The sequence below is a fragment of the Cetorhinus maximus genome, chromosome 2 (assembly GCF_964194155.1).
Source record: "Cetorhinus maximus chromosome 2, sCetMax3.hap1.1, whole genome shotgun sequence".
NCBI classification, from domain to species: Eukaryota; Metazoa; Chordata; class Chondrichthyes; order Lamniformes; family Cetorhinidae; genus Cetorhinus; species Cetorhinus maximus.
The window spans coordinates 13,962,330-13,987,406 of NC_135880.1; the positions used below are offsets into that span (position 1 = coordinate 13,962,330).

At 41.5% G+C, this 25,077-nt stretch overlaps 1 protein-coding gene across 14 annotated transcripts in view; it reads right to left on the reverse strand.

Moving 5' to 3' along the window:
* Positions 1–14,825: 14,825 nt before the first annotated feature.
* nek1 (NIMA-related kinase 1) overlaps positions 14,826–25,077 on the reverse strand; it is a 166,891-nt gene continuing 156,639 nt past the window's right edge. For 13 of the 14 annotated variants that reach the window (XM_078560992.1, XM_078560972.1, XM_078560953.1 and 10 more), the window contains 2 exons: positions 19,569–19,701; positions 14,826–15,438 (listed from right to left, as the gene is read on the reverse strand). In XM_078560992.1, coding sequence (XP_078417118.1) covers positions 15,425–15,438; positions 19,569–19,701 — 147 coding nt within the window. In that variant the 3' untranslated portion in view covers positions 14,826–15,424. The remainder of the gene's footprint in view (positions 15,439–19,568; positions 19,702–25,077) is intronic. The other variant, XM_078561011.1, reaches the window with a different exon arrangement.

Here is a 25,077-nt window from a genome sequence, read left to right on the forward strand (position 1 = left end):
GGGTGGGAACCCAGGCGGGGGGGGTGAAGGGAGATGGGGGGGGGGTGGGGTTGGGGAACTCAGGCCGGGGAGGTGCGGGGGGGGGGTGGGGGGGTTGGTCTCCGTTCAACCGCCGCCCCTAATCCCCCTCCCTGTCCGCCCGGGGACCCCTCCTCCGCCCCCCTGACTCTCTCTAACTCGCCTCTCCCTCCCTCACTCACTCTCCGCCCGAGTCCCTCTCCCTCCTCCAGAGACCCTCTCCCTCCCTCACTCCCTCCCTCCCTCACTCACTCCCTCACTCACCCCCTCACTCACCCAGCCAGTCAGTCTCCCTCTCCCTCTCCTCCGCAGCCGCCGCCGTTGCCAGGCCGCCCAGTGAGCCGTGTGCGCAGGCGCTGCGGCCCGAGCCCACGCCTGCGCACTCGGTGCGCGGGGCTTCAGTTGTTGGTGTAACCAGCCCTCCGTTGTTGCTGTATTGGCTGCCTCACTTTCACCCCCAAACTAGTTCAGAAGTTTATGACAATAGTTCAAAGGCAGCTGATATCTGTCTCACCACGCAGTTTGGGGACTCTGACTTTTTCTGTCATATAATTTATCAAATCACAAACCAATTTATAAATGACAGATTGATTATTTTGCTGCAATATCAAAGGTATCCAAGGTATAAACCAAATGTTGGTAGCTGTCCAATCCAATAAACCTCACACACAGGGTGTGAATTTAAAATCCTACAATTTACTGAGAACAACTGCTTTGACAGAGAAAGGGACCCAAAGTGCTTTTCAGAGAGCAATGGATAAATATCACAGAGAAAGAATTGTGAGGAGAGACCAATTCCCAATCACAAGGATGGATCTGAGGATAGTTTTTGTAAAAAGGGAGGGGCAAATCAGGATCCACAGGAAGCCGGAGAGACTGAAGCCAAGTCAAAGAAATAACTTTTTGTACACAAGACAAATGTTCGACAATAAGATTGGTGTTGCAGTGGGTGGCAGATGTTGCCAGGTAAGAAAGGAAGGAGAGATAGCAACAGAAACAAGTGTACAAATGCTCAACAATTTATTTCAATTGGTATGCCCCATGCGTTCTGATGCACTTCCCTCTCTTAGTAAGTATTTAAAGAAAAAAATTAAAGCAAAATAACAAGAAAATAAAAAGTCAGAAATGAAAAGGGGCCATTCGGTCCATCAAAGCCCATTCCCCCACTGATACCTTAAAACATTCAGCATGTTATCCAGTTATGAAGTGAATAAGTCCAATGTTTTGATGTGGTCACCTCACTTTATAAGAACATTAAAAAATTTGGAACAGGAGTAGGCCATTTGGTCTCTTGAGCTTGCTCCTCAATAAGATCATGGCTGATCTTTGACCTTGATTCCACTTTCCTGTCTGATCACCATATCCGTTGATTCTCCAAGAGTACAAAAAGCTATCACGGCCTTGAACATACTCAACTGAGCATCCACAGCCCTTTGGAGAATTTCAAAAATCCATAACCCTTTGAGTAAAGAAATTCTTCCTTATCTCAGTCCTAAATGATCAGCCCCTTATCCTGACACTGTGCCCTCATGTTCTAGGCTCTCCAGCCACAGGAAATAACTCTTTAGGAGATTATTCCAAACATTCATGTACTCATTAGAGTTTAGAAGAATGAGAGGTGACCTTATTGAAACATATAAGATTCTTAGGGGGCTTAACAGGGTAGATGCTGAGAGGTTGTTTCCCCTTGTGGGAGAGTCTAGGACCAGAGGGCATATTCTCAGAGTAAGGGGGCACCCATTTAAAAGAGAGATGGAGGAGGAATTTATTCTCTCAGAGGGTAGTCTGTGGAATTCTTTACCGCAGAGGGCTGTAGAGGTTGGGTCATTAAGTATATTCAAGGCTGAGCTAGACAGATTTTTAATCGGTAAGGGAATCAAGGGTTATGGGGACAAGGCAGGAAAGTGGAGTTGAGGATTATCGGATCAGCCATGATTTCATTGAATGCCAGAGCAGACTCGATGGGCCAACTGGCCTACCTCTGCTCCTACGTCTTATGGTCTTATTTATCACTCTGTTACCGCTACCTGTTCTAAATTTATTTTGTAACAATTTCCATGTAGTATTGATGAGGGTTTACCGCATCGAATGGTTTGTGTGCTCTGACAAGGTTTCTTTTTAATCACCTTCTTTCAGGGTTGTAAAGTTCCTCTTAACTTTGTCTTACAGCTCATCCTTTCACAAAGAACAAAGAAAGAAAAGTACAGCGCAGGAACAGGCCCTTCGGCCCTCCAAGCCTGCGCCGATCATATTGCCCGTCAACTAAAACATTTTGCACTTCCGGGGTCCATATCCCTCTATTCCCATCCTATTCATGTATTTGTCAAGCTGCCTCTTAAACACCACTATCATACCTGCTTCCACCACCTCCTCTGGCAGCGAATTCCAGACATTCACTACCCTCTGCGTAAAAAACTTGCCCCGCACATCTCCTCTATAGTTTTCTCCTCTCACCTTAAATCTATGTCCCCTAGTAATTGACTCTTCCACCCTGGGAAAAAGCTTGTGACTATCTACTCTGTCCATGCCACTCATAATTTTGTAAACTTCTATCAAGTCACCCCTCAATCTCCGTCGCTCTAGTGAAAACAATCCGAGTTTCTCCAACCTCTCCTCATAGCTAATAACCTCCAGACCAGGCAGCATCCTGGTAAATCTCCTCTGCACCCTCTCCAACGCCTCCATATCCTTCTGGTAATGTGGCGACCAGAATTGCACGCAATATTCCAAGTGTGGCCTAACCAAGGTTCTATACAGCTGCAGCATGACTTCCCAGCTTTTATACTCAATACCTCTGCCAATGAAGGCAAGCATGCCATATGCCTTCCTGACTACCTTATCCACCTGCGTTGCCACTTTCAGTGACCTGTGGACCTGTACAACCAGATCCCTCTGCCCATCAATGCACTTAAGGGTTCTGCCATTTACTGTATAATTCCTGCCTGTATTAGACCTTCCAAAATGCATTACCTCGCATTTGTCCGGATTAAACTCCATCTGCCATTTCTCCACCCAAGTTTCCAACCGATCTATATCCTGTTATATCCTTTGACAATCCTCTTCACTATCTGCAACTCCTCCAACCTTAGTGTCGTCTGCAAACATACTAATTAGCCCAGTTACGTTTTCCTCCAAATCATTTATGTATACTACAAACAGCAAAGGTCCCAGCACTGATCCCTGCAGAGCTCCACTAGTCACAGCTCTCCATTCAGAAAAGCACCCTTCCACTGCTACCCTCTGTCTTCTATGACCAAGCCAATTCTGTATCCATCTTGCCAGCTCACCGCTGATCCCGTGCGACTTTACCTTCTGTACCAGTCTGCCAGGAGGGACCTTGTCAAAGGCCTTACTGAAATCCATGTATATAACACTGCCCTTCCATCATCGATCATCTTTGTCACTTCCTCGAAAAACTTGATCAAGTTAGTGAGACACGACCTCCCCTTCACAAAACCATGCTGCCTCTCACTAATACGCCCATTTGCTTCCAAATAGTAGTAAATCCTGTCACGAAGAATCTTCTCCAATAATTTCCCTACCACTGACGTAAGGCTCACCGGCCTGTAATTTCCTGGATTATCCCTGCTACCCTTCTTAAACAATGGAACAACATTGGCCATTCTCCAGTCCTCTGGGACCTCACCCGTAGCCAGTGAGGATACAAAGATGAGATCAGTCTTGCTGTTCTTTTCTAAAGCAAGTAACGAGTCTTTTTTTTGCGTATGGCAAGTTGCCCAAAACTGAAATCAATATTCTCAATGTGGTCTGACCAATCCATTGTGCACAGTCTTGAGAAATGCTCTTCAAAGCAACTGAACACTGCATGTATTACTGATGACTACCAGTGTTCGGATTAGCGGTGTTGTACTGTATCTAATTTATCTCCACACATTTGTCGAGGGAGTTGGGGAATAGTCTTGCCTTTTGTGCATTGCTAACACTTTTCTGTTGTCGACAGTTCTGATTAGTGAGAACTAATCGAATTAATCACTGAAAAATCAATGCACAATATGATTCTCTGTGAAGCTGAATACAAAACTGCAAAATGAAAGTCTAAGGTTCTCTTTGCTAACCAGAAAACCAGACAATTGTGACCTTTTTTTAACATCCAATATTCATGTCCATTTGCATGTGAATGAATCAGCACAATCTGCTTCCACCATCTCCCTAAAGATACTGGTGCCAAGTAGGAATTGCTGACCAGCCACAGGCATGGCTATGATGATGCTATTTCAACTGCATGCACTAATCTAGTAGAAAGTGCCTTACATACATTCACAGACAAAAAAAAGACTTACATTTATACAGTGCTTTTCACAACCTCAGGGCATCCCAAAGCACTTCACAGCCAATTAAATACTTTTGAAGTGTCGTCAATATTGTAATGTGGGACATGGCAGCCAATTTGCACACAGCAAACTCTCACAAACAGCAATGACCAGTTAATCTGTTTCAGTGAATGTTGATTGAGGGATAAATATTGGCCATGACACTTAGAGTAACTCCCCTGTTCTTCAAAAGAGTGCTGCATGATCTTTTATGTCCACCTGTGGAGGTAGACAGGACCTCTGTTTGACATCTCATCCGAATTGCAGCACCTCCGCTAGTGTGGCACTCCATCAGTATGCATTGGAGTGTCAGCTTGAGTTTTATGCTCATGGCCTGGAGTGGGGCTTGAACCTTCAACATCATGACTCAAAGGCAAGAGTGGTACCAACCAAGCCATAGCTGACACTTAAATAAAAGATTAAAAAATGCACACATGCACACACTGCTTTTCATCTCATCATTGTGCCAACCAACAGCCAAAAAGGTTAAAGTTCACACAGGCATATGCTATGTGAATGAGTTTTGAGATTGTTTGCCCAATGAGTGTTTATGACTCTATTTATTTAAGCAGAACTACAATTAGCCATATGTAACTAGTGGCTAATGTATTGGACAACACTGTCTGCGGTGACTTGTCCAGGGATTTACCACCAGAACTATTTTATCCACAGATTAGTTGTGAATTTACCCCCCTTTAAGTACAGTTCACGGTCTCTGTTTCTACTGTTCTGGGCAAGGTGAAACAGCTTTTCATGATCTAATGCATTTGTGAGGGTGCAGAAAAGATTTATGAGAATGGTTCCAGGGATTGCAGACTTCAGTTACGTGAATAGATTGGAGAAGCTGGGGCTGCTTTTCTGCGTGAAAGCTGAGAGGAGATGTGATAGAGGTATGATGACCTATGTGCTTTGGGAAGCATGTATTTTCTTTTTGTGCGAAGTCCCTATAAGACCAAAGTTGACTGAGGAGTATTCTGAAAGAGGGTTAATTGGTTTCCTGATTATGACATCTTTGGATTCCAAGAAATGCCCATATGACCTGCTAAGAAGCAAAGGGTAAATAGAAAACTAATTGCAGTGAGGTTGTGCAAGTCATGTTTTCTGTTTGGCAGTTAAGAACACACCGAGAATTAATGTAGAGAGGGAACAAGCAAGGTTCTCTCCAAATGGAACGGTTTTCTGTTTGGCAGTCTTTGAAAGGACCCTGGTGATGAAGGTCTCTGGGAATAGAGCAGAGACTGTGTTACTGTGTTTGTTACACAGTTGGAAAGCACAGAGAGTGGATGACAGGAGGGGCAAGGGATTGTGAATTGGACAAGACCCACTGCTGTTGTCTCAGTGTTACCAGAGCTCACCAGGCCGTTTAAAGCAATCGAAGAAGGGAAACTCTGAGGATTCTGTGCCATTAGGACTGCCATGACATGAGTGAAAGAGGATTTTCAGATGTGCACCTTGTCAGTGGTAAGATTGTCCGGGGACTTTGGATGGAATCCGGCTGCTGGTGAATGTGATTCAAGGGCCGAAACGACGGAGTGGGAAATGAGGGATCCTACATAGTGGAGGCAGAAGGGCTGTGAGAATGCACATGCCCAATGAATGTCTATGACACATTATTTATTGAAACAGAAATACAATTAGCCACACGTAATTAGCAACTAACGTATTGGGCAATCCTGACCTTGGATGACTTTTCCAGTGAGACTGCACGTGGTCCTACATTTGCACAAGAAGTAATGCGAGTGCTTGTAACTACGTGAGGCATTTCTTTATTGTACCAACTACTTAAAGTGAAACTTGCTTTCTATTTGAAATACCCTTCGCTTGTTAAAGTCAACAGAATTCAACCATTGAGTTTGTTTGTTACAGTGAAATTGTTTTTAAAAGTAAAATCTTGTTCAGCTGTTTTCTTTCCACTGGCTGCATGAGATTCCCTTTTTTCAGAAATAAGTTATCAATCTCTGCAGGAATCGTAACAGAGGTGTTCAAAATCATGAGGGGTCTGGACAGGTAAGATAGAAAGAAACCATTCCCATTGATGGAAGGGATGAGAAACAGAGGACACCGATTTAAGGCGAACGGCAAAAGAACCAAAAGCCACATGAGGAAAAACATTTTTAGGCAGCAAGTGGTTAGGATCTGGAATGCGCTGCCTGATGGTGTAATGGAGGTAGGTTCAACTGTAGCTTTCAAAAGAGAATTAGATAATTACCTGAAGAGAATAAATATGCAGGGCTAAAAGGAAAGGGCGAGGGACTGGCTGAACTGCTCTTGCAGAGAGCTGGAACAGACCCAAATGATGGAATGGCCTCCTTCTGTGCTGTAACTATTCTTTAAATATGTTATTCAGTCACAGAATCACAGAATTTTAACAAAACCACAAAAGGTGGCTATTTGGCCCATCGTGTCTGCACCAGCTCTCCAAATGAGCATTATGACCTGGTGCCATTGCCCTGCCTTTCCCCATACCCCTGCACATTGTTTCTATTAAAATAATCATCTATTGCCCCCTTGAATGCCTCAATTGAACCTGCCTCCACCACACTTCCAGTCAGTGCATTCCAGACCCGAGCCACTCATTGTGTGAAAAAGTTTTCTCTCATGTCACATTTGCTTCTTTTGCATTTTAAATCTGTGCCCTCTCATTCTTGATCCTTTTACGAGCAGGAACAGCTTCTCCCTATCTACTCTGTCCAGCCCCTTCATGATTTTGAGCATCTGTATCAAATTGCCTCTTAGCCTTCTCCTCTACAAGGAGAACACTCCCAGCCTCTCCAATCTACCTTCGTAACTGAAGTTTCTCATCCCTGGAACCATTCTTGTAAACCTCTTCTGCACTCTCTCCAGTGTGTTCACATCCTTCCTATAATGTGGTGCCCAGAACTGTACACAATACTCCTGCTGAGGTCTAATGAGTGTCTTATGTAAATTCAGCATAACCTCCTTGCTCTTGTACCCTATGCCCCTATTAATAAAGCCCAAGATACTATTTGCTTTACTAACTGCTTTCTCCACTTGTCCTGCCACCTTCAATGATCTAAGCACATATACACCCAGATCTTTCTGGTCCTGCACCCCCTTCAAAATTTCACCCCTTGTTTTATATTGTCTGTCCACGTTCTTCGTAATAAAATGCATCATCTTACACTTCTCCACATTGAACTTCATCTGCCATCTATCTGCTCACTCCACCATCTTGCCTATGTACTTTTGAAGTTCCACTCTGTCCTCCTCACAGTTTACTCCCAAGCTTTGTATAGTCTGCAAACTTTGAAATTGCCCCCCACACACCAAGATCTAAATAATTAATATACATCAGGAAAAGCAAGAGTCCCAATACCGGCCCCTGGGAACTCCACTACAAACCTTCCTCAAGCCTGAAAAATATCCATTGACCATTACTCTCTACTTCCTCTTTTTCAGCCAATTTTGTGTCCACTTTGCTACTGTCCCTTTTATTTTATGAGCAATAACCTTTCTCAAGACTGTGTAGCACTGTATCAAATGCCTTTTGAAAGTCCATGTACACCACATCAACAGCCTTACCCTCATTGACCTTTTCTGTTACCTCTTCAAAAAAACTCCAGCAAGTTAGTTAAACACGATTTACCCTTTAAAAATGCATGCTGGCTCTTCCTCATCAATCCATATTTTTCCACATGACTACTAATTCTATCCCAAATAATTGTTTCTAGAATCCTGCTCACCACTGAAGTTAAACAGGTCTGTAATTGCTGGGCTTAATCTTATAATCTTTTTTGAACAAGGGCATAATGTTTGCAATTCTCCAGTCTCTAGCACCTTCCCTGAGTCTAGGGAAGACTGAAAAATTATGGCCAGTACCTCTGCAATTCCTAATCTCACTTCCTTCAGTATCCTTGGATGCATCTCATCCGGTCCAGGTGCCTTGTCAACTTTTAAGTATCAACAATCAATCAACACTTCCTCCTTATCAGTTTTGAACCCTTCTAGTGATAGTTACCTCGTCTGTCACCATGGCCTGGGTAGCATCTACCTCCTTGGTAAAGACGGATGCAAAGTATTCATTTAATACCTCAGCCATGGCCCCTTTGTCCATGTGTAAATTCCCTTTTAGGTCCCTAATTGGCCCAACTCTTTTTACCACCCTTTTACTATTTATATGCCTATAGAAGACTTTGGGATTCCCCTTTATGTTGGCTGCCAGTCTTTTCTCATAATCCCTCTGCTTCTCTAATATGCTTTTTCACTTCCCCTCTGAGCCTTCTGTATTCTTCTTGGTTCTCAATTGTATTTCTTACCTGACACCTGTCATAAGCACACCTTTTTCTTTTTTATCTTAATTTCTATCTCCTTTCTCATCCAGGCTCTGGATTTGTTTGCCCTACCTTTCCCTTGAGAAATATACCTTGACTGTGCCCGAACCAATTCTTTTTTGAAGATAGCCCATTGTTCAGCTACAGTTTTTCCCACCAATCTTTCGTTCCAGTCTATTTGGCCCAGCTTCGTTCCTGCCCCATCGAAGTCGGCTCTCGTCAAGTTAATTATTCTTACACTGGATTGCCTATCATCCTTTTCTATCATCATCCTAAAACGTACAATACAATGATCACTCTCCTAAATGTTCCCCCACTGACACGGTCTACTTGACCCACCTCATTTCCAAGAACCAGGTCCAACAGTGCATCTTTTCTTGTTGGATTAGACACATACTGCTGTAAAAAACTTTCCTGAACATAATCTAGGAACTTTTGCCCCTCTCCACCCTTTACACTACCACTGTCCCAGTCTACATTCGGGTAATTAAACCATTATAATTGCTCTATAATGCTTGCATTTCTCTCTAATTTCCCTGCAGATTTTTCTTCTACATCCTTCTCACTATTTGGCAGTCAATAGACTACACCGAGCTATGTAATTGCACCCTTTTTGTTCCTTAGCTCTAGCCAAATTGATTCTGTCCTTGAGCCCACTGGGACATCCTCTTTCTCCAGCACTGCAATGCTCCCCTTAACCAATACTGCCACCCCTCCTCCTTCCCTATCTTTTCTGAATACTTTGTACCCAGGAACATTTAACACCCAGTTCTGCCCTTCATTGAGCCAGGTCTCTGTTATTGCCATAACATCATATTTCCACATGGCAATCTGCGCCTGTAGCTCCCCAATCTTATTTGCTATACTCCGTGCATTTACATACTTGGAATCATAAAGTATTATACAGCCCCAAGATTTGGAATGCCCAATTGAAACCTCTAGGCCTCTTCAACTCTTTCTCCTCCTTTAACATCTTCCTTCCAACCTACCTCAACAACCAAATTTTTGGTTCCCTGCCCCAGTGTCTCCTTTAATGATTTGGTGTCAAATTTTTAACATTGCTGTGAAGTTGTTTATAACATTTTATGTCTAAGTTAAAGGTGCAATATAAATATACAAACTTTCAGAAACAACACTGTGTAAGACTAATATTGAGAGTCTTCTCAATGATCTCCTTGTGGGCCTTCCCACCTTCACTGTCCATAAATTTTTAATTCTTATGTCTGTGCCCTCACCTGCACAAAGACAAGTAACCCAATTATACATTCCCTGGCAGCCTTCATTAGCTCACAATGCCTAGTGAATTCAGTTTAAGGTTCACCTCCAAGTCCTCACTCAGTGATCCTGTCTATTCATATTTCCCTGCAAGCACTCTTGCCCTTCGACTGGTCCTCAAACTCTCTGCTCCATCATTTTGTGTTCGTCAGCACGCCTTCATCTACCTTCCGGAACTCAGTCTCGAAGTCCCTCCCCTTTACCATCTTCCACCTGGACTTCAAAAGCTGCCCTGAAACCCTCCTTCTCTTTCCCCAAGTTTTCACTGTGCTTTTAGCTGAACTCACTAACTCCTTTCCCTTTTTCTCTCTGCCTTCTGCTCAATGTCTACTTTTCTTCCCGTTCTTCGATCAACATTGTGAGACGTCCTGTTATACATGAATAGCACCAGTTGATTTGAGACATCATCCAATTTCCTAAGTAAGGCCAATGGAAGAAAGTCAAGTATTTTGTGAATACTTTGTGAAGTCGCACCTTCTTGAACCGCAAGTACTTTTGATTAAAACATGTTATCTCAGTCCAAGATCTCCTGCTATTACGCAAATTCGCAGGTGTACCACATGCACTGCAGCAACTCACCAACCCTCCTTCATCAGCACATCCCAAACCCATGATCCCTACCACCTGGAACACCAGGGGCAGTAGGCACATGGCAATGCCACCACTTCTAAGTTCTCCTCCAATTGACACACCATCCTGACATGGAAATATATCGCTGTTCCTGCATTGTCAACAAGTCAGAATCCTGAACTCCTCCCTAACAGCACTGTGGGTGGACTGCAGTGGCTCAAAAGACCCACTGCCCCCTCTAAAGGCTATAAGGACAGCAAATAAATACTGCCTTGGTAATGACACACACATTCTGTGAATTAGCAAATCTTAAAAAAAACTCCGAATGACTTGTGTTGTTGGGATGGTATCCCTTTCAGATGAGATATTAAACCAAGGCCCCATTTGCTCTCTCAGGTAGACGTAAAAGATCCTAAGGCACAATTTTGAAGGGGAGTTGTCACATTGATGTTTTTGGGAGCTTGCTGTTTGCAAAGTGACTACCATGTTTTCAGCGAGCAGACACTTCAAAAGTACTTAATTTGAGGTAAATTGCTTTGAGACATCGCAAGGTTGTGAAAGGTGCTCATCTTTCTCTTTCTCCGTCTGCACATGCAGATTGGTCTCAAGCAGCTCAACACCATCCGAGACAAAGCAGCCCACTTGATTGGTACCCCATCCACAAACATTCATTGCCTCCACCAACGCACAGTGGCAGCAGTGCATACCATCTACAAGATGCACTGCAGGAACTCAGCAAGGCTCCTTAGACAGCACCTTCCAAACCCATGACCGCTACCATCTAGAAGGACAAAGGCAGCTTGACACATGAAACCACCACTTGAAAGTTCCCCTCCAAACCCACTCACCATCCTGGTTTGGAACTATATCGCTGTTCCTAAATCCTGGAACTCCCTCCCTAACAGCACTGTGGGTGGACTGCAGCAGTTCAAGGCTGCAACTCACCACCACCTTCTCAAGGGCAATTAGGGATGGGCAATAAATGCTGGCTTAGCCAGCGACAATCACATCCCATGAATAAATTTTTTAAAATGATGGGTAGATGAGGAAGGTGGTCAAATTATGGGCTGGTTGCTACCGTTGACTCATTTCCTCAATTAGAGCAAGACTGCCCAAGTCCATTTGATGCGATTGGATCTGAAGATTGTGAAGAAACTAGAATGTCATCCATTAAAAGAATTCGGCCATATGTATCCCTCCGCCAAAGGCTGGACAAGAACAATTTAACTGGGATCTTATCTTACTGAGGTTAAATAGGCTGCTATGATTCTCAACATAGCAACAGTGATTACAATTCAGGTGTAATTCAATGGCTGCAAAGTATTTAGGGACATCCTGAGGATGTGAAAGTTGCTGTAAAATTATAAACTCTTCCTTAAACTCAGCTCACTGGTGGATAAGATAGAATAGCTGTAGGAGTTTAAACTCTGGTAACACTTGGAAGTGCATCTTGGTGGAAAGAAAATCCCATTTGAACAAGCATTTGGGGCTCAATTCAATGCCCTATCTGACAGTGCAATATAGAGGGAGTGAAAGATATCTAACGTGTCAGTCAAGATTGTGGGCTCATGTCCTTCGTTGAGGTTTGAACTTCCTGATCTACCTTCTCAAGGTCAAGCACACCATTGAGACACAAGGCTGCATTAAGCAGAATAAAATAAATGTCTGGATATCTTATTTGTAAATAGTACATTATCAGTAGATTTAAAATATTTATCATTTAATTCCAACATTTTGTTCGAACAGGAGAACCAGCTTAATAAATTATGCAGATGATGAAAATTTTAGCAAAGTATTAAAATTGGAACTAGTTTAAATTGGTCTTACCTTGGAAATCAAGAGAAAAATTCTGGCAATTAGAGAAAATATAGTAGTATTTTTGTTCGCCTGTGTCTCAATTCTTGCTTTAAAACTTTGACAAGAAACATACTTCAAAATAATAAAGACACTCTTTGTTTGAAACATATTCATTTTTGTATTACTAAATTCCCTTGCTCACGCCAGTGTTCTGCTCATCTTCAGTTTAGAGTAGCTCAGTTGGCTAGATGGTTAGCGTGTGATGCAGAATGATGCCTCCTTGCCTTGCCCCATGGTTGCGGAGCAGTACCAGTCAAGCTATATATAACCAATTGTCTCTATTAGAGACAGATGCCCATGATGCTTTGTGGACTGTGGCTAATTAAAATTACCTACGTGGCAACCACTGCACTTATATAAAAAATAATCTTGACATAATGAATTAGTAAGTTGTTACAACATAAGAAGTGCTAATATAATTGCAAGTGTTACAGGACTGGACCATTCAATCTTTGGCCATGGAACATTTAGCCCTGTATCAAAGACAGAAGATGCTACCTGCCATCATTCAGAAACCATATTTTCACTGCCTGTAGGACTTTTACGGAGCAGAGAACACGAAACACAGCAAAATGTAGACTCCAGTCGCGGGATGTCACGCAAAGCCTCTCAGCTCAATTGTAAAAGGCAGAATTCGAAAGACAGGTTGTGTGGGCCAGTCTGCATATGTTACACAGTCACTTAAATGCCTTAGGTGATCAGGTCTCTTTGGTTCTGTTAGATACAGTAACAGAACAGCAGGATCCTTCTAATGGTGATTCTTTTCATTATCAGCACTCTGGCTTTACCCTGTGAGAAGTGGCCCAGACTTCCAGCCACGTACTCTGATTTTGCTGGAGTCCTGATATTTTATGTTGGGTTTGGAAGAGTATGTGCCTTTCTTTCAAACTGTAAATTTCAGAGGCTGCATAAAACAAGGTCAGAAATTGCGTGACTAGAATGCTTATTAAAATATATGCCTCGAGCTACATAAACTAATTATGAGAGCGTCATGCCTTAGGGTAGAGATTAATTTGTTGAATATACATTTACACACGTTTAAGAGTTAAGTGTTCCACCCAAACCCAGATTATCCACCTTAAAATTAATGAGATTCTGCATTACCTCGAGCAGGTTAAGGAGAGATTCATTCTTTGATGGGTATAAAAAAGGACAATACTACATTTATTTGGAGATTGACCAAAATTTGCAATAAGCACGAGGCGCATCTGCACTCTGCTAGCTCTATTGCTACATCTCGTGGGAACACAGAACTAGGCTGTAGCCCACATTTTCAGTTACTTGTTTCATTGAACTTGTTTATCACGTAGAATTATGTCTATATAGTGGCAACGGAGTAAGTAAAAACAGTGCATCAGCTATGACTCAGTGGGCAGCACACTCACCTCTTGAGTCAGAAGGTTGTGGGTTCAAGTCTCACTCCAGGAATAGGCTCATACTCCAGTGTAGCAATGTGACATGGTGAGGTGCAGTTTTTTTGGATGTGACAAAAACCGAGGCCCCCATCCGCCCTCTCAAGTGGATGTAAAGGATCCTATGGCAATATTTGAAGAGCGGGGAAGTTTTCCCTAGTGTCCTGAGCAACAGTTATCCCTCAACTAAAACCTAACTTACAATCAAGTGCCATAGGATCTTTTACATCCATCTGATGGGACAGACAGGGCCTTGAAAGACAGCACCTCTGACAGTGCAGCACTCCCTCAGTGTTGCAAGGGAGTGCTCAAATCTTTGGAATGTGCCCACAACCTTCTGACTCAGAGGTCAGTACTACTGAGTGAGTCACGATTGACACTAGCCATTGCTCTTGTGGGCGTTTGTAGCGTGGAAATTGGCTGCTAGGTTTCTCACAGTGACCATACTGAAAGTACTGAATTGGGTGTTAAGTGCTTTGTCCTTCAGGAGTTTCTAAGAGTAACAGCATAAATGCAAGTTTAAAAAAAAAAAATCTGAGCAGCTATCAAAGACGATCTTGGGAGTTATCTGAATGTATTGCACTCTACTTGTACTTAGCAATAATGAATTTCAAGAGATAATTATAAGCATTTGCCACTTTGGACATTGGTTTACATGCTTTTCTTCTCTTCCAAATAGGATAATCCAGCTGGGGTATGGCTTGATGGGAGGCAACAGGCCACCACAGACACACATTCCCCAAGTGTGCTTGAATAATGCTCACAAGTGGAAACTCTCACTATGTTTTCCTCCCTCCTTCATCAAGGTCATTAAGGTCAACTTTGCTATCCCCACTGAGATCAGCTAACCAAACATGGATTAAACCCAGGACATACCTAACCTGCACCAGCTCAGTAGATTGCCATCCACAAACTAAAGTCACCAGGAGAGCTCTGGAAGTAATAGTTATCTATTGGCATTTAATGCAAAATGCAGTCTTCGTTCATTATGGATGGTGAAACAGAAGTATTGCAATACCTGCCTGACTATGGATAATGGAATTCAGGTTTGAAAAAAACAATGTGCAAAATTTTTAATTTATAAAAGAATCTTTATTCCTAGTAATTACAAAGATATAATACATTTGTATGAACTTTGTACTTTGAAGTACTGTACAAGAAATTGCACCTATATTACAACTTAAAAGTCTACTTGCAGGTTAGTGTTTTGCAGCATGAAATTTGGGATCAGTGGAAAAGAGGCCTGCACAACAGAGTCACCCCTTGTGCAAGTGAAAATATCCAGAGTTAGAAATATAATAGACTTCATAATCCGTTCCATTTCAACACTGCAACTCTTAACTGCCGGGCTTCCAAGGGAGTACTTTGGTTGGAGAATTCTGTTATATATGCATACCGTTCTTCAGCAGCTAGACCCATAAGTACAAAAGGCAATACATTTCAGAAACTTTCCAAAAAATAAAGGCAACACAGAATATAATCCTGGGGGAGAAAGGACAAAAATCAAACCACGTTCTTGTACCGCATACCATGCAGACTCATATATGCTGTACTGTAACTTCCGAGTGGCTGATCTTGCATCCATATGACTAGTGTCCAAGAGTTCAAAGATGGCATACGCTTGTATATTAAAAAAATTCTGTAACAGACATGTCCTGAGTGACTGATTTTATTCATCATTGTCTGAAAAATAAAGAATGTGGTAAAAATGACTTTTGATGCAAATTAAAGTACAATAGTACAGTCGGTCACAAACTTTTGTTAGCTGAAAAATCTTTGCTGATAAAACTGCATAGTGATTCTTTGAGGATATGTCATTCTCTAATTACAAGTTTTCTTATCATATGATTTATGTAACGCCATTGCCACTTAAAACTTTAATTTAGAAGACGAAGTTGATGTGAAAATGTAGTCCGTAATACTAGGGATATGAACCGTACTGCATTTTAGGCAGTAATTAAAATAATACAGCTGAACCTCAGCACCTGATCCAGGTGATTATTGACATTAAAACACTGTTAGTTTTACTGGTAAAGAGACATTTACGTCCTTGCTTCCCAGCTAATAATCAAAATCTGCAAAGTAAACACAAATCAAATTATGCATGATTGATACTGCAGCTATTCATTTCAGATCTGGAGCTGGTCTGGTACTCCAAACTTATATAACGTCTGACTGGAATCCTTATTCTTATGCTCAGCTTGAAAGTTTGCTCTCTTCCACATGGCTCCTTGTAGTGATTAATATTCAAAATATATTGAGTGTGGCCAGGCACACTTGCCTCAAGTGTTGCTTCCTTCTCAGTGACATGGAGAAACATGGGGTCAGTTATCCTGGTGAGACACTTGTCCTTAGCAAGACATCATGGCCTTCTATATCTCAGAAAACATTAGACTCATCCACCTCCCCCTGGCCTCCATGATCTCCTCCAACCTCATGGCACTTGACAAATCCTCCATTCCACCATCACTCGCTTACTCCCCTGCAATCTGCTCCATCATCCATCTTTCCCCTACCCTCTGATACTCCACTCATCAATACTTTTGCCTCATTAATTCCACCACTCCCTCCTTCCAAGACCTTCTTAAGACCTTACTTTTCCATTGTGCTTTTGCCCCTTCTTTCCATCACTCTACTCAAGAGTCCATGGACTTGTGAAGCTTTCCAAGATGTATCTGGACATAATGAGTGCTCTGAAAATGTAACTTATTTTTATTGTGCACCATTTATCCCTCAACGAACATCAATTAATCTGATTATCTGGTCATTATCACATTGCTGTTTATGAGACCTTGCCGTGTGCAAATTAGCTGTCACGTTTCCTATATTACAATAGCGCCAACACTTTCAAACACTACTTAATTAGCTGTAAAGCACTTTGGGACATCCCAAGACTGTGAAAAGCGCTACATAAATACAAGTACTTTATGTTGATGCAGGATGAGTAAAACAATGGAAATTATTTAACTCGCTCCATTTTAATTATCCTATAATGTTTACATAGAGTGGCGCAATTTAATTTGCTTTGAACTATAATCCCAAAAGTATCCCTCACCTTCACTTTAACCAGCCTCGCTCTCATATTGAAAATCATCTAGTGTACATCCATCTGCTGCTCTGGAATGGGATAAAGCAGCAGAGCAATTTTGACGTGACCATACTTCTAATAAATTTACACTGGTGAGGCTCAATCTTTAGCAGATGCTTATTTTGGCTCCAATAATATTGCTTTTTAGTCACTAAATTTCATAATAGATTTTTGTGGTCACTTTTCTACAGTCTTCTTTGAACTATTTTTGGCTGAATCAGTTCAGCATTACAAACCAACTGCATACAATGTTCCCCATTAAAATTCTAATATTCAACAGACACTAAAATGTTTCATTAAGAAACAGGCTTTCATTAATATAGTTGCCCTTTACTTGCTAGAATTTTGTGATAATAAGGGGAAAAGCAGAACACGTGGATGTTGGAAGCCTGAAATGAAAACAGAAAATGCTGGGAAAAGTAGAAACGTAATAAGTCTTGAGCAAAGGGTGGATGGGAAAAGGATAAAATGAAGGTCTTTGATAGGGTTGAAGACAGGAGAGATTCAATGACAGAAGAGTTAGTCTTCTAAGGTCAAGGGAATGGTGACAGAGCAAGGAAAGAAACAACAAAAGATGTGCCTAGTGCAGGTGTGCTGCTGACTGCAAGCAAAAAAAGAGAAACTGAAACATGGAAAGAAAAGGAAGAAACAAAATGGACACTTTTCCTAGTTCTGTTGAAAGATCACAGGCCTGAAACGTTAACCCCGTTTTTCTCGACAGATGCTGCCATTACGTGCTGAATATTTCCATCATTTTCTGATAATAAGGGAAGATGTGGCTAGTAAGGGGAGAGGGAGTAAGTGAGAAGGGAGCAGATTTGAGATGACACTTGAATGAGCAATAGAAGTAGCAAGGTAGCGACACCATTGGTGAGACTGCGTAGAAAGAGTCCTACACTGGGGGATGTAAGTATAAGAGTCATTAACCTCTTTGTGATTGATACATAACATCTACAGCATAGAATCAGATAATTAGGCCCAATTGGTCTACAACAGCGTTCACATGAGCATACTTCCACCCCATCAGCATATTTGTCTATTTCTATCTCTATCATGTTACTGTCATCGAGGGAGACAGTGGCATAGTGGTAATGTAGTAGTCTGGACTAGTAATCCAGAGACCTAGGTTAATTCGACAGGGACATGGGTTCAAATCCTACATCAGCTGGTGGAATTTAAATTCAATTAATAAAATCTGGAATATAGAGCAGTTCTCAGAAATGGTGACCCATGAAGCTATCAATTGTCGTAAAAATCCCATCTGGGGTCCACTAATGTCCTTTATGGAAGAAAATCTGCCACCCTTATCTGGTCTGGCCTACATGTGATGCCAGGCCCACAGTAATGCGGGTCTTAACTCCCTCTGAAATGGCATCGTAAGCACTCTGTTCAAGGGCATTTGGGATGGGCAACAAGTGCTGGCCAGCGACGTCCACATCCAATCAAAGAATAAAATAAACTTTGGCTTTAGCTTCCTCTTAAATTAATTTATACTATTCGCCTCATTTGCTCCATTTGAAAGTAGGCTCCAAATTCTAACCAGTCAACAGGTCTTTAATCTTAAAAAAAATCCTGACTTTCTACAACCTCGAACAGGTAACATGTTGGATTAAACAAAGAAAAGCTGGCTAGATTTGGAAAGCCAGGATCATCTCCCTCTCTGCATCTAAGGTACAGCAGATACACTGATTACCAGACTATGGGAACGGGACAATTTCATTGGTTTCTCTAAAAGGATTTATTTGCAAAACACAACAGTAAAAATCTTTTGGGGTAACAAAACAGCAGAGATTTCAGGCTGACAGATCTGGGAAGAAATTACTTAGTATGCCAATTTGGAAATGTGATGGGGTGGCTAAGAAGCTTTTACAGGAAGGCATTGATTGGAAACACTGGAGTTAGGATTGCGTTTTTTTGTGAGATAGCAGACAGAAGAATCCATTAATCAACCATAATTAAACTGTGCACAGAAAAACAATCTTGGAGGGGCTCCCTTCGGTCTCCATGGACTACTTTGGAATGGCCAGGATTTGAAGGTAGCGAAACAAACACTTAGAAGATAAAGTACGGGGAGTGGAGGGACTGAAATTTGCAAGCAATCTAACAATGGGAGGTTGCTTTGCTTATTTTGAGCATTTCAAAGAGAAGTCTCGGTTGCCTAGAGACCAATTTCATCTATAGCTACACAAGGCAGAGGTCAGGCATTTATTTTTTGGTGGTGAAGTAAGATTCCCTACACAATTAATGTACAGTATAACTGAAAAACAAATAGGAATGGACAGATATCTATAATGGTGGTGGTGGTGGGGGAAAAAGGAGAAAAAGATTTCCATGAAGTTAGTTGTTAACAAAAAAAAAGTGGAGAATGTCGAATGAGGAAGATCAAGTGGAAAGAATGTGGGGGGGAGGGGAGGTGCAGAGGGTAAAAATTAAAATCACAAACACAATATACCATCATAAAATACAATTAAAACAGGACATGAATTTCATACCATCGTACTACTACAACAACCATAACAGCTTTAACATAGTAAAAACACTCCAAGACACTTCACAGGTGTGCTCAGCCTCAGATAGTTACCAGGGAGAAGAATTAAGTCGGATTGGAGTTTGCCTCGGGAGAAGACAAAGGAATGAAATATAAATACATTAAGTGTTTATACACTACTGTGGCACAAAGTAATTCCTAAGTCCACTGGGTAAAATGGAGAAAAAAAAAACTTGCCTTCTTGATATGCTCCATCTGCCATGACTAGATGGAGAATTTTGGAATATAGGTGCTCAAACTGAGGACCCAGAATGACTTGCAGTATTGTAGTCCCTATGTCAATGTTCTCATCTTCATCCTCGTGTATTGCCTGATCCACAAAAGAAAAAGTTAGTTTATTTGAGCATCATGGGGGTTAAAGGAACTTCCAAAATGAAAACATTTACTGACAGGAATTAAAATACTCATCAACAGCGGCAAAGCAGATGTACGCTATCACTATATATTCAAAAAATACAGCAGGAGCACTGCTCCCCAATGGCTTTACTTGTTACCATGATATGCAAATATAGACAAGGAAAATCCCATGGTCAGTACCCAATCCGCAATGAACTACCTGATCTCAGGTGAAGTGGCGGTAAGGGTGTCACAATGGCTCACAGAGCTCTTGGGTGCAGGACAGGACAAAATAAAATCTTGTGAACTCCAACAAGCTCTGGTAGATGTGCATGTAGATGTCCAGTGAAGACAGCATTAGGTTCAGCTACAATTGGCCCCCCTCTCAAACAGCCTCCAGACAATCACTGTCTGGGGCTGACTCACAAAGAACAGCTACTGACGCCAAATACCTATGCTAAACGGGTGATCCACTGACTCGTTTTGACCTTCTAATCTGTGGAGTGCGATTTTCCACAAGATTGGTTAGTCAGTCTCAACCATGACATTGACTGAAGTCATTGTGCAAAACTGAGGCTTTACAGGCAGAATGCTACAAAAGTTCAACAAGCTCATGGAAACAAGGACCCAAAGAGGAGGAGTGGGGGGAAGTTAAATGCTTCCAAAATGAATGGGGAAAAGCAGGAAACATCACTCCTAATCCCAGATATATCACATATCTTGGGTGGTTGATTTACTCAATTCAGCTTGGGGAAATAGCAGTAAACGACATTTCTTCAGAAAAAATACACACATTAGGAAACAGCAGCACATGGACATTTCACCCATCCTGTCAGCGTCAGCATTTGTGGGTAAATTTTGTGGTAGTTGAGAAACTATGAAAAAATGCATCTGACTGAAAATTTCCAAGCTACGTGGCCTTTGTCAGAATCCTTATCAAAGTAAATTTGGTCTGATTATAATCACACATTTCCTCTCACCACTTACTGTGACAATTGGATAACTTTTTCCAGTCATTACAGTTTCATATTTCAATATTCATGATGTGCAACAGCAGGATAACCTTTATTTCGAGGAAGAGTTGCAAATACTCAAGGCTGCTAATTAACACGATATTAAACATTCCTTTTTTAGAAAAAGTTAATTATGGGTAAACATTTTCTATTCAATATATGAACATTTGTTACTGGGTCAAAATCCTGGGTACCCCTTAACTAATGGCCTTGTAGCAGTATCTTTCTAACACGGAGTGTAGTAGTTTAACAAGGTTCACCTCCAGCACAATCTATTGAGGGGCAACTAGGAACTGGTAACAAATGCTAGAAATGCTCACATTCCATGATATTTAATATAAATCACTTGGGTGTCCCTATAAGAAAGTTGGGGGACTTTGCTTCACATGTTACAACATCCCTCACATTGTCAATGAACAGTTATTATGAATTTATTGACAGATTAGTCAAAAAATATTTTGTTCTGCCTTTCAAAAAAGGCAAATAAACGTGATTGTTGTCATGAATTGTAACTTTAAATGGGAGTAAGGTGGCATCTCAATTTTTTTTTTCATTCATTCACAGGACCTGGGTGTCGCTGGGTAAGCCAGCATTTATTGTCCATCCCTGATGCGCTTAAGAAACTGAGTGGCTTCCTAGGCCGATTAAGAATCAACCACATTTTTGTGGATCTGGAATCACATGTAGGCCAGACCAGGCAAGGACAACAGATTTCCTTCCCTAAAGGACATTAGTGAACCAGTTGTTTTTTTAATGACAATCGACAATGGTTTCATGATCATCATTAGACTTTTAATTCCAGATTTTTATTGAGTTCAAATTCCACTATCTGCCGTGGTGGGATTTGAACACAGGTCCCCAGAGCATTACCCTGGGTCTCTGGATTACCAGCCCAGTGACAATACCTCTAAGCCACTAATCCTAACCCTTCCCTTGTTAAATGAAATAATAAAAAATCCCCAGAAATAAAATAAAATTCCCAGAAGACTAAGGCTTTAAAATAGTGCAATAATTATCTCACTAAAATAAAAATTCCCATTAAAAAGTGAAATCTGAACCAATAAGAAACCCACATACCAATCTATACTGTATAAAACAGTGGAAGGCAGGAGAACCTCTCATGTAACATTCTACACACTTCATCAAGAACTCAAAATTAAAGGATTCCCTACTTTTATAAAAAGCTTGGATATAGCCAATATTTAAACTAACATTTTGTGCAGAACAGGTAATTTACAAAGGCACATACTTAACTTAGGGCCATACGTTACATGCTCAATGTTGTTTAAATGGGATGTTCAGTGGGGAATATCATTTTCAAAGGATTAATGACAGTGGATATTTACCTAAAGACATTGTGAATAAACTCATGACACAGTGCCATAGAATCACAGAAGGCAGCTATTTGGCCCATGCTGACTCTTTAAAACAGCTATTTAATTCGTCCCACTTCCCAGTCAATGTAAGTATCTTGAACAGAACCTTGCAAGTGGGAAAGAATACAGGTTCCTCAACATAAACAAAAAAAACACTCAAAATATAAACATCAGTATCATTTACTTAGGTACAAACTTAACTCAATAGACTGACAAGAGGCCATTTGCATTTGAAGGATGTGCTGATGGTACATCTTAGTTTCCGCACTCAACTCCTCTCAGAACAGATAGCCTTCTCCTGAAAGGCAGGTTTTTTTTCTCTTCTCCCTCTATTAGGTGTGCCACCAATATACAAGGACTCTTCTAATGCTATAGGGAGACTATAAGATGCTTAGTCTTGAAGTTCCTGGCACTGATCAACATAGATTCTGCTAAAGGAACTTTGCAGTAACCCAATTTAGAGCAAAGCCTTTGAAGGACAAACTCTTCTTCTTCATCTGAAAAGTAGCCACTGGGCTCAGACAACACAAAGCAGAAGCTGCAACACATTCTTGGTAATGGCAAAGCAGATTGCACCTCTGAATTGCAAAGGTGGTGTCCCTTGGACTCATGTCTCAGCAGGAGGCAGGCACCATGGCAGCCATTTGAACAAAGCTTAATTGGAAAGAGATAATCACTCAAAGACAGAGCATGTCGCTCTGAAGGAATCATTCAAGAGGAAAAAATCCCATAGATCATTTTGTCAACACTCTTCCACTCGCAGGATAGGTTCCGTTACCTTGGAGGATTTAGTTTCACATTCATGTTGGTATCCACTTTGATGACCATAAATAAGGTTAAGGCTACATGTGGTACTAAGAGTAAGGATATCAGTTGTATACCACTGGGTGTCGTTGATGCTGTCAGCCCTTGACCAGATCCTATTTTGGTGGTGTCAGAACAGATGCCAAGCAGATTTTTTCTCTCGAGCTGGAGCAGGTTCTGTGATTCCCCCAGAGAATCCTGACAGTCTTCCCAGCCATGGAAGGTGGCACACAATTCTGTTCTGGCTGGCGTGTTGATTTTCAAATACTTCCCTCCTTATGCTAAATTGCCTGCCCAACTGCAGTTCTGAAGAACTTGAATCAGAGGACTCCATACCAAGGACTGAACATTGAAAAATAAAAACAGAAAATGCTGAAAATGCTCTGCAGGTCAGGCAGCATCTGCGAAGAGAGAAACAAAGTTAACAGGGTGACTTTTTCCTTGCCCCATGAAGGTGGGCTTGGTGGTGTGGTGAGGATGCTGTGCCACCTCTGGCCTTCTTGTGGGCACGTCCTTAATAGGACGGTTAACACAGAGGTGGCCAATTAGGAAGCTGCCTCCTGCAGGATTGCCGAGCTGGTCTTGCTGCCGGCAAGTCTCGGCTTAGGACCCCTATTTGGTCCTGACAGTGACAGCCAGAAGTTTGTGGGAAAATCCAGCCCAACGTTTCAGGTCAATGACTTTTCATCAGATTAAAGGTTAACTTTGTTTCTCCCTCCACAGATCCTGCCTGACCTGTAAGCACTCCCAGCATTTTCCGTGTTTATCTCAAATTTCCAGCTTCCGCAATATTATACTTTTGAACACCGAAGGCTTTTCTGATTAAAAACACACTCAAAAAAAGCACATGATAAAGGAAGATGGGCACTATGTGCCCCAGTCACTGGGAAAGATGCACAATATCCAAAGTAGAATTTGTAAATGGGATTTGGTAATGAGAAGAAACTGAAGAGGTCAGGTGAAACTAAAAAGAGGGACTTAAAACATGTTCAGAATAAAGGTGGAACGAGTAATAGCAGGACAAACTGGTGCTGCTGTGTGAAGGTGGAGTTGAGGTAGAAAATCAACAATGATCTTATTGGATGGTGAAGTGGGCTCGAAGGACCAAATAGCCTACTCTAGCTCCTATTTCTTATGTCTTCATAGGTTACCTAACAAACTTTCCTCTTTTGAATGATGAATAATCCTACTGGTATATGAAGTTGAATAATTCTACACTGATAATAGCGAATGCACAGTTTTTATACGAGTGAGTTTGTGTCGCTGTGTAAAGAACTCCATTTTTGGAGCATCATCTTCAATGCGTGAATTTGGAAGCCCTGAGATACTTAAGAAAACAATATTTTTTTCACAGAAAATCAAATCATATTTCATTACTTAGTAACCAAAACAAGATAGAAGACATCTGGAGTGCTCTAACACAATCACAGGTATGTAAACATCATAAGAATTTAGCATATCATTAAATGCCTCTTCAATGTACTGAAGCTGTTCCACTCCTCTCTTTCAGAGCATAAAAACAGGATGGGACCATTCAGCCTCTTGAGTCAATGCAAATAGATCAAAGCTGATCTGTGTTTTGACTATATTTATGCATTATAATTCCGTAAATCAGAGCACACTTCCCTAACAAAAACTCATCAATCCCAGTTTTGAAATCTTCAGATGACCCCCGACCCACAACAGCATTTTGGGGCTGAGTGCTCCAGCTTTCTGCAACCTGTTAGAAACAATGTATAAGTTTTAAGTTGCATTTGTGTGTTAAGGTAGGTAAAAAGGATTCCAATTTCATTTAGATTTTGTTTGTGAACCTTGGTGCTGGGAAGTCTGGATGGACTCCTGACTGAAAGGTCAGGTCCTTTGGGTTTGTTTGCATATATACATTTTTAATGGGCCTTTACAATCCCTGAAGGTAAAGAGATGGGTTAAAAATTTAGTGATTGTGGGGAGGAAAACACAAAATAGAAAAAAAAAGTTACAGTGGCCTAACGACAGTGGTCCAGAAACAAAGATACAGAAGCATGAGTTCAGTGTGTGTCAGAGAGTGAAGACAGAGATTTTCAGCTCTGTGAGAAGACGACAATACAAGGTTATTGGGTCAGTAGCTGACTGAATAGTCAGTTGCAAAACTCAGTAAAGTGAAGTGATCACTTTAAC